At 29.4% G+C, this 14,732-nt stretch overlaps 2 protein-coding genes across 4 annotated transcripts in view; one reads left to right on the forward strand and one right to left on the reverse strand.

Moving 5' to 3' along the window:
* LOC116776203 (glutamate decarboxylase) overlaps positions 1 to 14,732 on the forward strand; it is a 38,503-nt gene that overhangs the window by 1,471 nt on the left and 22,300 nt on the right. The window contains exons 1-3 of one of the 3 annotated variants that reach the window (XM_061525413.1): positions 10,940 to 11,107; positions 11,387 to 11,482; positions 11,906 to 11,981. In XM_061525413.1, coding sequence (XP_061381397.1) covers positions 11,417 to 11,482; positions 11,906 to 11,981 — 142 coding nt within the window. In that variant the 5' untranslated portion in view covers positions 10,940 to 11,107; positions 11,387 to 11,416. Of the gene's footprint in view, positions 1 to 10,939; positions 11,108 to 11,386; positions 11,483 to 11,905; positions 11,982 to 14,732 lie in introns of those variants that run through there. The other 2 variants (XM_061525415.1, XM_061525414.1) reach the window with 2 other exon arrangements.
* Positions 116 to 7,246, reverse strand: LOC116776371 (uncharacterized). The gene is made up of 5 exons (XM_032669572.2): positions 7,189 to 7,246; positions 5,120 to 5,378; positions 4,418 to 4,564; positions 3,901 to 3,999; positions 116 to 883 (listed from the first exon to the last, which is right to left on the reverse strand). The coding sequence occupies exons 2-5, from the start codon at positions 5,376 to 5,378 to the stop codon at positions 723 to 725; spliced, it is 666 nt and encodes a 221-aa protein (XP_032525463.2). The 5' UTR covers positions 7,189 to 7,246; the 3' UTR covers positions 116 to 722.

A 14,732-nucleotide genomic window follows, 5' to 3' on the forward strand; every position in this document is an offset into this window, starting at 1 on the left:
ATATATTTCGACTAGATATATTAGCTATCAATTAAAAACATATAATTAAAAAAAAAATGAATTAAATAATAAATAATAGTTTAAAACACTTAACGTATTTACATATTTACATTACTGAACGACACTGAACTATTTTTTTTTTCAAAAATTTTTCCCACTACGAACACTACCGCCATTGTTAAAATTGAAAAATTTAGGGAGTCAAATAAACTTGTCCCGATCAATACTTTAGATCCGACTTAATTGACTGGTAGGTAAAAAAAAAAAATGAATAAAGAAAAAAATAAAAAGAAAAAATAAAATGAAAACAAGTTTAATTCCCTAAGATTATATAGGAATAATAATTCCATATCTATGATAATATTGTCATTTGCACAGTATCTTTTTATATGTACATTCCTTATTCTAATCTACTAACTTACCTAAACGTCAACGAAATCTGTTCATGCATTGTGAAAGCCTTAAATACGAATCGTATATTTAGTTTACAATAATATTTTTTCTATAAAAAATAAAATAAATGAATGACAAAAAATAAATGATAATTTGAATTGTAAAAAGTAAGAAATTATAACACTTATATAAAGATAATTTAAAGACTGTGCCAACAAAATATATATGTGTTAATAAAAATTAAAGGTAATCAATAAACACGTTAACGCATCCCTTGGTCTACTCGTTCTTTTCGGTCTATCGGTGTCCTGGTCTTCTGGTCTTTTGGTCTACTGAAACGGGGCTCTGTCACAGTTGCAGGCAGCTCCACCGTGGCCTTGCCTGCACTGTACGTTACACCAGAATCTCCAACCTTGAGCTGTATCAAGGGCCATCATGCCGGAGTTCAGGAGTTGGCGCGGTGAATCGGTCTTTTCGCATTTGGGGCACCCTGTATAGATTAGATAATATAAATCTAAATAATAGTTCCTGTAGCTTAATAGTACATCAAAGGCATGATTGTTCTCTGATTCGAATCTTATTAGACATTTATTTAAGAAAAAGATTTTGAAGTCTGCATATTTTGGAAGGTATTTTAAAAGTTGTAGTTATCTAAAAAAAAAAACCTTTAATTTCACACTGTAAAAAAGTCATTGAAGACATATTATTTTTATTATGAGAATTATTTTTTTTTAAGAATACAGTCGTAGATTTAGTTTCTATTCAAAGAAGTGAAGAGAGTATACGTTGATCACTCACGTAATAAATTACAAAATATATCACGTCATAAAATTTTAATTAAACAAAAATGTTGATATTGTTGTTTAATAGAAAACAAAGGATAGGGAAGAAACAAAGGTGAAGAGAGAAATATTATTGTTATTATATTTTATATTGACTAAATATTTATAATAGATTTAAAGATTTTCACAATCTAGAAATGACAGAAATTTTTAAAGAAAGACGTGTATATTGTACGTGTATATAATATACTGTGCATGTTAAAATTCGGAGGTTATTCTTTTGGTCGAGTAAAACTTGTATTTTTAAATATATATTATAAAATATTTCTGTATCATACCTATATAGTTTTTTTTATAAAAATGATTACGTCTCTCAACTCCTAGGCCATTATTACCATCTGGCGATTCAGGTCATTCATCCACGGAGATGATCTCGGCAACACAATGTCCGATTGAGTCGAGGTTTTTCGTTCCATAGACCAATTATCTGGGTAGTTCTTATAAAAAAAATAGATGGGACCACCAATAACAGTTTTATCGCCGGAAAACGGAACCAACGTCCAAAATAACGGGTCGGTACAGAAACGATGAGGTCGCCTCACTAAGCGTCCAATTACATTGGTCTTCACTTGTCCTGATGTGAAACAGGAGATTGCTGATAAGTCTCGCAAGTTTGTATAACGAACTATAATTTCTTAAAACTTATGTATTGATATAGTGTTGAGACAGTATCAAACAAGTAGGCAATTGAAACAATGTATATTATTTACTTTTATCATGTATTATAACCGAAAAACCAATAAAACGCGATGGCAAAAAAATATGTTAGTTTAAACGTAAAATAATATAAGAATGTTTACAGAAATATATTTTTCATTTTAAAATTTTTAAGGCCTATCTTATAAATGATAAGACAAGTTGGTAGCATTTTCATTTCACTTGAAATAAGCGTTTAGGTAAATAGTCGTTAATATTTGTGTCTTATTTATTCGTAATATGTACTATGTACTAGTATTAGGACAATAAGTTGAATACATAATAAGATAAAGATCGGGGACAAAATTGGCTGTTTTACAATAGTTATTAGAGCTCATAAATTTGATAAAAAAATCGTAGTTTTTCAAATAAATGAATTCAATTCCTATATTAGTTTAATGAATTCATAGAGACGAAACCTGTCAGCTTTCAATGGATTCACAGTGCGTGTGTCGGGTCCATGGTTGCAGGGAGAGGAGCTTCAACAGTGCCTGGGACTTGCGACCCAGGTGTAGTTTTAAGGGGCATCTAAAACACTTTTTAAAAGCTCACCTCCACCATCCAGCTCCTCTCAAATTTAAATCGAACCTGCTAGGGCTGCCTTCGAAGCACGTTCCAAGAATGAATTGATGTTAGTTCTGGACAGGCCCAAGTCCTCTAGTGGGTTGTAGAGATATTGAGCTGTTATACCTCTCATTCCCACTTCTTATTTTGCAAAATATTTTGTAACGTAAATTCATACGTATATAATCATTATAATCATTATAATTATATTTAATTTCGTCCTTCCTTGGAGACTTCATTAACGTTATAAAAATTAAAAAAACTAAATATTAAAAAGAATAAGATATTTTTTTAATTAAATGTTTATTAATTCGTATTCTGTTACACAGTACTTAAACAGAAAATCTTTTTATGGTCTGCTTTTGTTTAAAAAGGTTTTATAGATCTGAAATGCATCAAGTAATTTCCTTTTTACATTCACAATAATTTTGAATTACAGAGAATATATATATATATATATAAATATATATAATTTTATAAATTAAAGCTTGATATTTGATGAGAATTTTAAGTTATTTATTATAAATGTGAAAATATTTCATAGTTTTTTTTTAGAAATTTATTATATACGATGTTAGAAACGAAGAGAAATCCAATTTAACTTTTTTCCTTAAGACAGTGTGTACCGTCACTACATACGAGGCGTTTCCAATTTTTTATTCAATAAGATTTATGAATTAACAACTGTTAACGCTGCGTATGTAAACTCGGACTAAGCGTATCGTATGAGTGTTTGTTCATACTTAGGATAATTTACTGTGGGAATTACGTTTGGATCGTATAAGACATAGTTTTTTGAACATTTTGTCAACAGCGATATTCCTTCTTTGTTATATAATATATTTTAATCTTCTGTATATATAAAATAGGTATAGATAAAATAATTGGGGTACGTGTGTTTGTAGACGAGAACAAGGTTCAAGTGGGCCAAACGATTTTTATATCAAGCGAGTGTAGTTAAGTAGTGTAGTTATATGTAGTTAAGTAGTGTAGTTATATGACACAAATTTAATGTTGCTATCTTTAATATTTGATAATTTAAATATGTTTTACCAGAAAAGTATTTAATACATACGACCCTATCAAAAAAATATATAAATATATAAAAATATTATATATATGTATATTAATTAATAAAAAAAAACATTATTTCAAATAAAGAAAATAAATTTTATCACTCAAGTTATAATGCCTCAATTATAAAGTTTTAAAAATATATTAATTTAAATAATTGTTGATAAGTTTTAAGTTTAACTATGACAACTTTATAAATTATCTGTGTATACTATTTAGCGTGACATTTTTAAGGTAACCTCATAACGGACAGACAGTTTAACTTGTAAGGGATATTTTGTAGGAAGCTTTGCTGTTTTTATTTAATTTAATTATTTTTTATGTTACATACCTCTTAACTCGTAATCGTCCACGTCACAGAACACGTTACACACGGCTTTCCAATCTGTGGGCGCTACCGAGTCGTTTGAACAGTGACATAGCGGTGAGCCTGTGAGAGAAAATCATTTTCAAAATAACCCTTGAATAACGTGTAACTAACATTATACTGTGACTTTCATTTTAATATGAAGAAAAATCGAGTTATTAAAATAATATAAAAGTATAGAAAAGTGGTCGTATCATATATATATTATATTCTCGAAAGAACGTATATAAGGTGTGTTTTCAAAAATTTGTTTTTTTTTTTTAATTATATTTGTATATCAACTTTTATTGTTTCCGAATACTTAGTTATTTAATTAAAAAAAAATTAAACTAAAGTATCCATAAATAAAACTGTAGATTAACTGATTTTTTATTAAATAACCATAAAGTGAAATAAGTTTAGTAAATTAAGGTATTCTAAATTTTAGGACGGACCAATTCAAATTAAGATCATTAAAAAACCTATTAATTCGTAAACTTACCTAAGCCGTTTCTACACAGTACAGGGCACACCCCGACCCTTGGCTGGCCGTACTCGTCATCCGTGCTGTTTTTGTTGTTCAAAGCCGTCTGGAGACCAACCGGGACCATCTTTTCACAGGTGGAACCGCACACTTCACCCCCCAGACCTAGTTCAGATCAAAAAATCAATAATTCACTCTGACTAGGAATGTAGGCCAAATGTCAAATAGCATATAAAATTATCTTAAGACGGAGAAAAACTTAAAAGCTTGGAATTGCGTGGCTTAAAAAGATTTGGATTAAAAATTTTATATTTACCACACTTTTCTCGTCTATGACCCGGCAGGATAATTGTAAATTTATTAGAATATAATGAAATGCTTTTAATTCCAAAGACAAAATAAAATTATTAAATTTTATATACAATTATGAAATATTTAATTTTTTACAACAGACGCAATAAAATTTTTACGATAAACACAAAACAGAATTGATATACAATATATAGCAAGAAAACGAAAAATCACGCGCGGATCATTATAAAATGTCCTTGAAAGTTTATAGATATTTAATACGAAATTAAATATAAATATATACATCGCAGAAAAACAAGGAGAATATTAAACAATATAGACTCACCTTTATATACACACATCACATCACAGAGACACGAAAAACAAAGAAAATAAGGAAAAATTAAATTAAAAAAAAAAAATATCAACCCCCGTGACACAGGTCCACACACAGCGCGTTCTGTGCCGGCACTGGGGGTGTTAAGCTCTTCGGCTCTTTCCTGAACTGCGTCAGGTATATCTTATTCAGCTCCCCTTCCTCGTATTTTAACTGCAGCACCACTTCCGGTGTCTCCTGTCTCCCTCTGTCGGTCATGATTGGCAGTTTCTCGTTATCAAGCTGTGATTGGTTGGTCTCCGTGTAGACCATGTACACGCCTATGAGGGTGAGGAAGGCTTTCGTCCACATCTGAAACAAAAAGGTCTCATTTCACTCTTAATGGCTGCCTTTTGATTTTGTTTTATTCTAAAAAATCTTTTTTCTTTCGTTTTGTTATATTTTATCGTGTTTAATATTTCAGTGTTAATGATTTTTTCACGAGTGAAGAACAAAATGGCGGATATTTTTCTGTATTTAAGATTTTATTTTAGGAATTTATTTTATACACAAATAGGGTTATATTAGAAAATTCTTACAAGACTTAACAGGACCTCGTTTAATTCTATCTAAGTTCTTCAGCAATAAATTTTATACAGATATTTGTTTTATTAACGACAATACTGTCCGTAGCGAGTTTACAGCGAAATCTTTCAATCTCGTACTAAGGTTTAAACCACTCCCTTGTTACGAAACGTCAGAAGATTCAGTAAGAAATGACATGAAGTTTCAACAACCTCAAAGCTTTCTTGTTACACAATAAGTAAAATAACTATGAAAAACTTAGAAATCCCATTGAAATCTTATTTTAATTAAAACTTTTAATTGTCCTACTAGATGTATAGAAAAATATATAATCTAGGTATGTTTATTAAGTTAATTAGTCAAATTATATTTCTTTGTAGTTTAAATCTAATATACATACTCTTAAAATATTACAAATTTGCTTTCAGTATAACATCATAGTTCTATATTATATTCAGTTCAAAACGATTTAAAAAATCATTTCTTATTAATTGGTTTCGCTCTTTATTACAAAAGAAACTTGATCGTATCCTAAATTATGATTACTATATATATATTTGCGTAACAATAATGTATATATTTATCTTTATATATATAAAAAAACATTATTTAAATATAGTATCAACACGTGTATTTCATATAAGATCTTTGGAAGCCAGCTATATGATTTATACGGCCTTATGTACTGACAGACGATCAATACTGAATCTTCCATCTCTCTCTAATGTATACCTGTCTCTGTCGTACCAAGCTATGAAAGCCTTAATGAATATATCATGCAATTTTTTACCTTAACTGTGAGGCATAGAGTTGAATTCCTTTATTTCATTGGTGTATGTGTATTATAGTTATGTTTAAATAAGTATTTATATATATATATATATATTCTCAAAATTATTTATAGCGTGTATTGGAAGCAAGGATTGGAACTTAGCTTATGATAAGATTAATACATTTATTTTTTATTCCCATGCTAACATTTCTTCTAATAAATCAATGTAAAATTGCTGTAACTAATTTAATGTAACTTTAGTGTATACACTTTACAAACGTATGTAGGAGAATAAAAAAGTACGTTTATTTGATTGGATATAATATATAGTTGAACTATGAATTTAAATGAAATTTTGTTTAGAAATTAATTCGCTTAATAAAATCGTTCATCTCACACCCGTGACATAGATGCTGGGAATGTAATCGAAATGTTAGGAAAATGTAACAATAAAATATCACGTGGTTATAAGTATAAAGCTTTTTTCACATTTAAATGTGTACGAGCAATATATATATATATATATATATAACCTTCTTGGAAATGAAATCATTGCCATTTAAATAGGTTTAAGGTATACAAAAAAAAAAAACGAAAAATATTGTTATTAATCAGAAGATGAAAAAATTACGCCCTCCCAAAGTACGAGTGTATTAAAAAAAATAATTTACATACTTTTTTTGCATACAATAAAACAGTTATTCGAATTTTATTACAGAACTTCTCTACATCAAAGAGATACTCTTTTATTTTATATCACATATAAGTTTAGGAGTTTTATTGTAATCGAATAACAAACATATATATTAGCTGTGATATACTCACATTGACTTATCCAATCGGCAACAGAACAGCAAGTGACCTAACGGCACATAACTTTGATAAATTGAATGTTGGATAGATTGTATATTGAACGTAGACTGTTTATTGGTAGAGAAATAAAAAATATTGACAAATAAACTTAGCACTAGTTTTTGTATCGTTTAAACTTGTCTCTATTCGTTTTTCACTTCTAAACTGACGTATCTGTTAGTGCATATTCATAGATTGAGATGAAAGTAAAGTATCTTGATTAAGTTCGATAGTACAAGTCAAAGGTCCGAGGTATATGAAGTGTTCTAGAAGTTAAGAATAGATTTTTCGATATATATGAAGTTCTGAGTCACTTTTAACGATTAAAGGATAAATTTTTTAAAACAATCAAATTGTAGACAGCCAATTTGATCACGGACTTAAGCTTTGTAGAGAAAAATTTAAGAGGATACTTATATATCCATGAAACAAAAAAACCTTAAGTAATATTTACTTCTCTATAAAGGTTATTTTTCTTAAATAATCAATGAATATAAAACATTTAATAAACATATATGGCGTCTCGTTAATCTCGCAAATGTCAATAGTTTTATGTAATTACAATACTAACAATGAGTACAATAAAAAAGAGAGATTTTTTAGACGAATTAAAGGATTCTATGTGACATAAACTTTGATGTAGTAAAATATTAAAGTGTTAGACGTAGAAGGTAAATAATATACTATATATATATACTTTTCATTACTCTGTGGCTATACTTTTACTGATAAGGCTCTATTGACAGGGCTTTCGCTTTCATGATAACTTTATCAGAGTCACTTACGAATATTGACCTTGCGTGTGTTCTGGAATATAATGTCGTATTTTTAATTAACATGTACGTACTTATAAAGTATGTATGTTCGTCTTAGACAATTTAGTGAGGGAACAAAGATATAAAGCTAGTTTTAAATGAGACCACGAAAGCGTGATCCATTATTTAATTTTAATATTTTATAGTGAAAAATGTCGTAAATTAAAAATTACTTGGTTAACCGAAAAACATAATTTCATATTAAATATGTATAAACGAAAGCCTCAAATAATTACGTAACCAATAAATCGGAATAATAGATTCTTTCTAGAAAACAAACTTTTAGTTTCCAACGAGTATCAACAAAGTGATTGTTTGTTAATCATTGCTTCAGACCTAATTGTCTTTCAACTGATTACTTTAATAACCCAAAAGTTTTGTTATAATGTATTTAAAACTAAACTTTAACTTAAACTCATACTAGGAAACGATAGTGATCGATGTCAGTGTTAAAGCCCGGTTTCAGTCTTAATTCATAACGTTCGTCTTTATTCTAGAAACGTCCAACAAAATGGCTGGCCAGTATTCATAGTTATCAAATACGAGATCATACTTAAATGTTGCCTACAAAATTACAATGCTTCTGTGTTATAATAAAATAAAATCAGTCATGAAACTTATTCTAAGGATTATATTATGTTATAATTAGTTCGGCACAGAGGGCGCCACTTGTAGCACTACGTCACATATTGAATGTCTTAATGATTAAGGTTTGTATATATATATATATATATATATATATATATATATATATATATATATATAACGTATCAAGAGGGTTGCTTGTGCAGCGACGCCCTGGTCTCTCAACAACGTCACCGGTTATCCAAGATGTATTGCACGTAACGAGCTGACTATACTGGAATCGGTCCCTGGTTTGGGTTATAGCAATTTGATTCATATTTCATATTTAGTTTTTAAAATAAAAGTATTTTCATCAACCTATAAGTATATTTAAAATACTATTTTAATACATAATTCGAAATGTTCTTACAATTTTTTTCAACTGATTCGGTACAAATTTTTCTTAGATTATATTGCGTCACCATAAATTCAAATCAATACTATTAATAATAATAATATAATATTTTTGATTTCCAATAACTAAACTAAATAGTTGGATAACAAAAAAAAAATCTCTATTTATATCGAAAAATTTGATTTCAAATCAGCGAAATTTACCATCTCATATACGAGGTCTTTTTATTAATTTTTTTTCCAACCTTATTTAAAAATATTAAATAAAACCTTATTAATAGTTATTTGTATTTGAAGGTTTTAATTTAAAATTATTTTACCAATTAATCATTAGTGTCTTTATATTTTTATTCTGTAACTTTACCCTTTTAGAGCCATAGCTATGATTATATTTGGGCGTGCCTTCGCTATGACGTCATACGCCCACGCCCAAGCGGGTCAGGGGTAAAGGGGAGCTGGGGTAAGGGAGGTTAGGGTAAAGGTATACGTATGTAGGCATAATATCTGTACCCATTATGTTTGTAGAATTGCAACGGTATTAGGTAATGCCTGCACTTAATGGACTGTCATTGCTATGGATTTGAATGCCGATAGTTGTTTTTTTTTTTAATTATTATATATAATTATTAAAATAAACTATGTAATAACATTATTACCAATAATATATATATATCTGCATATATGTTTGTTAGACTACCATATAAAAACTATATAATTTATATCAGCATAAACGAGCTAAAGTTTATTTTATTAATTTTGTTTTTTTTTTTTAATCTAACTATGGCAGAATAATATTAATATTTGGGATACAGATAAATAAATTAAAATATTATTATTTTTAATTTAATCTGTACTTATGTGTGGCCTAAACTTTTTTAAATTTATAATCAGTTATGTTTAATATTTTAGTGTGAATGGAATATAAATGGGGTTGTAATTATGTATGTAATAGAACATATATAATGGCTTTTACATATTTTTACTTCAATTATTTCACCTTATATGACAGATTTTCATAACGTTAGAAATGTAATTACTATTTATTTATTATCTGTATTCAATGACTTTGACATTTAGAATTGCCGCAGTCTGTGGGCGCGGGTTTGCGTTGGCGTTTAACATTCAATGCGATCTTTTCGACAACTGCATATTATTTTTCCGTTTTTGTTTAAAATAGGCCATACTATTTCTCGGTAACCATTGTGTTATATCAATATATTAAAGAACACTATTGTCCAACAAATAATTAGCTACTGCCTTCATATTTATAAATATTTCAGTATTCTTAGCTTTCAGTATTCTTTATTTTAGAATGTTTTTAAAATGTTACTTCATTGTTATTTTATTGTTATGTTATTTTACTACACAACAATCATGAGACTTAAAATAGGAGGATGATAGGAGTTAAAATTTTTGATTTTGTGTTGTTTGCTTAGCTCACTGAAATAAATATTTAGAGTATTATTATCGAAAAAAAATCACACAATTTGAGGTACTTTTTGTAAAAATTATAAATTTTTCGAGAATATTTAAATAAATTAGGCTGGCTTTAAGAATATTTCATGTCTGAGCCTAATTCTAATAAAAAAAGTAATAAACGTAAATTTAGCATATTGTGCACTGCTTATAATATTTTCTTTTTTCGTTATATGTTTCTAAAACTTATTGGTACTTTTAGATTCTTTAATGTCAAAATAAAATTAAATGTATTACGATATGTAATAATATCTGTAAATTCCATCTATACATCTACGGGTATGATCTAATTGAATATCTTATCTATAAAATGGCGGTATCGATCGCTGACCTGATTCCATTGGCCACCCCCACAACCTAAGCCACCCCCTACCTATGACCTTTTCAGAGCGCCTGCGCGGTTCAGAACCTAGGATCTAAAGCCTCCATAGCCTCCAGTTCAGTTCCAACTTCCATCCGGTTGGGATTTCATTATTCTGATATAAAAACTCTTTTCATATATGAAACTGCATCCGTGCTCAAAAAATTTTACCAACGATCCCATCTGTCACGTCGTCATACGTTTCTCGACGAAAAATATCTCCTATAAATAGTGATTCCTGAACCATTTTTTATCTGTCAAGGTGCGTATATTCAAACTGCGTTAAAAGTAGAATCTTCTTTCTTTTGGGTTTTGTTTCATTAATTTTTTAATTACTTTTCAACACCATTATTACCTTTTGACCGTTGATTATAGATTTTCTTGCGCATGCGCAACAGCATGCGCAGAACTCTTTATGTAGGTGTAGTCCGATCGATATGTCAGAGAGTATTTGGGAGCCATTCGGATTTTATCCGCAACAAAAAACTGGTAAAGACAAAATAGGCAAAAGGAATTAACGAAGCTCTTTCTCTTTTTCCAGACTGTAAATAAAGAAATAGAAGTTAGCGATATGTCAAAGCTGACTTTGGACGGCTTTTTTTCCTACTGCAAGCAAATAGCTGAACACATCCAGTTGGTTCGTTCATTTAGCCGCCATTTTGTGTAGCTATTGCTTCTATTGAATATCCGAATGCCGCCATCTTGTTTTCCTGTTTCTTTTGCATGTTTTTCTTCTGAGCAATAGTAAGATTCCTCGAAGCCTTATATCATTTGCCTTGGATATTAACAAAGGGCTTGTTACGTATATGGTCCGTAAAAACTTTTTGTTCCAGATTATCAAAGATTTTTTTTCCTTAAGTTGCGAGAGACGAAAGAAATTTATAACAACGTTGAAATGTCCCTTTCTCCAATAAATTAAATCTCCTGAATCTTTAAACCTTTTTTAATAAGACTTATTTTAATATATCTTTGTTTGGTAGCTGTCCTTTTCATGATTTTGCTTAGGTTTGATCTTAAATAGTTTGACATGTTATTTAATTAAATAATTATTTGTCAATAGGGCGAAAGAATGGCTTCCTTGTCAGGACAAAGTACCCCCAAACTGACGTCTGGTGTCGGCAACCTCTATTACGATTGTGAGTATACTTGACTGTCACTTTTTTTTTCTCTAGTAATAAAATTTTACCACCTACAATCCTTGGCATTATCATAATTAGTCTGAAGCTGACATGTGATTGCCATTTTTATAAGCCTTCTTCAATATCTGTCACTACGCACGGACTTGTTCTGAATCCATTTACGAATATTGCTACTATTTTATCAAAATATATTTTGTCTGTGCTAAGAAATAGCTCACACTAGTCATTCTCAAGTCCAATTGTGTAGACCAACATTAATTTTAAATAATTTTCATGACACCATCTTATAGTAAATGAAAATAAGAACTGGCATATTAAAAAAGACTTGTGCTTATTAAAATTAAAAAAAAATCATATTAAGAACTCTTTCGTTACAGCATTATTTTTTTAATTACGCTAAGACAGTCTAAAGATATGGATTTAGAAAAATGGCATAATAGCTCAAATGGCAAAGCGCGTAGTACTTGATATCCCGGGAGGTTTAGGATCAAATATTTAGATTTTATTTTGATGGATGAATGATTTTTAGAAGGAAATAAAGAGGTTATATATAAGTATATATATTTAATTTGGTTAAAAAATAATAATATCCAAAGTTGCCAGTATATTTGATATTAATCTACCCTCCTTATGAGTTCAGTTTCCGCCGATGCCTCCTCAGGAAGTTATGATAATCTGTGACATGTATGTATATATCTGTATGGTATATCTTTGTACCGGATACAACATTATTGAATGTATTTAGGATTTGAATCAAAAGTACGCAAATATTTAAGGATAATAAATATACAGATATTAATTTAGTAAGAATAATGTTACTACTAACTATAGATACTGAAATTTAACTTACGCGAGAAAAGCTGCGGGCAAAAGCAAGTCTGTAATATATATACTTTCCAATTAATTACAATAAGTCTATTATTCTTAATAATTTCTTTTCACTCGTTTTTTCCTTTCTGAATGGTCTTGAGTATACTCCGCTATGAGAAGGCGTCTTGTAAGCTCCCAGCTTCCGAGGGCGCTTTCCTATCAGTTGGGCCGAGAGTATATCGATCAGCATTACCTATATCGAAGCCTGGTCATAAAGCATGTTGCTTACGTTTTCTCATAAGATATTTGATATATATTTTTGTATTTCCATTTTATTATACGATCACACCTTAGATTTGTGAGCGTTCGTCAAAAAAAATTCCTAAATTATGAACTTAACAGTGGTTGACATTAAATTTGATAAAAAATCGAAAAGAAGCTGTAGATTGAACATCTCTATCCCAGTAAGTTAACTCTCGTCTTGAGGACGTAAAATTTCTAAGAGGATGAAAACGCAGACTTAAGCAATCTAAGTAATCCTTGGCATGCGATGTGAGTATTGTTTGGATGCAATAGTTAAAAGGAATAATTAAAACCCAATAGAGTCTGGTACGAATTGTAGTTAAAAATTTAATACGTCATCTCGAGATTTATCTAAAGATCTATCGTGTTCTATATTATGGGCCTTGTAATTTTTTTGCCGTTTACTTAAGTCCAGGAAATTAGGAATAAAACATTAAAAGTCGCTTCTAAAATCAATATTTTAATGATTTTATTAAAAAAAAATATTATTTTTTATATATTTATTCTATGCAACGTCCATAGTTAAGGAGAATATAATTTAATATGCGTTCCGGAATAATGCGTTATAAAATAAACGAAAATTTTAAACATTAATTTTGAACATAAATTTCAGAGATATATATAAGAAAGTGGTGTTAGTTACACTCAAGAACAGCTGTAACGGTTTGGCTGAAAAATGATGAGGAGGTAGTTTAGAACCAGGAGACTGATATAGGATAGTTATCCTGTTCGTGACTAGTGACGTAAAACGAGTTCACAGTAGTAGTAGTTCACACTAGTGACGTAAAACGACAAAGAAAGTCCGAAGGGTTCCGTAGCAGCAAATAGATGACATAATATAAAAGTTATTGTAGTGCGTTGTAACTTTGAGCGATGTTTTATAAAAAAAAACTTGGTTTTACATAGTGTCTGTATGAACGACAAAGTTGTATATGCGTTTTTTGAAAATGTATTATTTCTTAAAAACTAATTATGATATCTCGTTCAAACCAATTTTCGTTGAAAGTTTCCATTGAAATCTACAGCATATATTTTTTTTAGTTTTCTCACTGTCTTATTTTAAAAATTAGAAGGACACGCTCATTTTTCCACTTTGGAAGCGTTTTTCTTTCAAACAATTGAATTTGACGAAAAATGGGTTTAGGAACCTTAATTTTTTTTTTAAGTCCTATCCATAAACACCCATCACGTATAGGTTAGCTGAAAAAAAATTTTTTGAATCAGTTCCATGTATCGAGTGCCCGCCTTTAATTTTTTAATTTATTAATTTTTATTCAAAATACAAATAGCGGGTGCCAGAATACATAAATCTACAAAGTTTCAACTATGTAGACCCAACAGTTTTGGAAATAAATGGCTGTGACATACGCACGGACAGACATGACGAATCTATAAGGGTTCCGTTTTTTGCCATTTGGATACGGAACCCTAAAAACCCTATCTCAGTCTATTTCCGATGTTCACACAGACGAAGTCGCGGCCGATAACTAGTATTATATATTAATAATGCTGATATCCCGAACGTGTCTATATATTTTCATAGTTCGTCAACGATGAAAGAAAAATTATTTAGCGATAATTTATTTATCCCGATAGTCTATTTACGAATGTAATGCATTATTTTTTTATGCAAAA

Source organism: Danaus plexippus, chromosome 28, assembly GCF_018135715.1.
Source record: "Danaus plexippus chromosome 28, MEX_DaPlex, whole genome shotgun sequence".
Lineage (NCBI taxonomy): Eukaryota > Metazoa > Arthropoda > Insecta > Lepidoptera > Nymphalidae > Danaus > Danaus plexippus.

Bases quoted from the DNA above. Each gene is read 5' to 3' on its own strand.
- LOC116776371 (XM_032669572.2), bottom strand. From the start codon at position 5,378: ATGTGGACGAAAGCCTTCCTCACCCTCATAGGCGTGTACATGGTCTAC. The intron at 4,565-5,119 runs GTTGATATTTTT...GATCTGAACTAG, and splicing joins TGTGGACCTGTGTCACGGGG to GTCTGGGGGGTGAAGTGTGC. The intron at 884-3,900 runs GTATGTAACATA...TAATCTATACAG, and splicing joins GGACGATTACGAGTTAAGAG to GGTGCCCCAAATGCGAAAAG.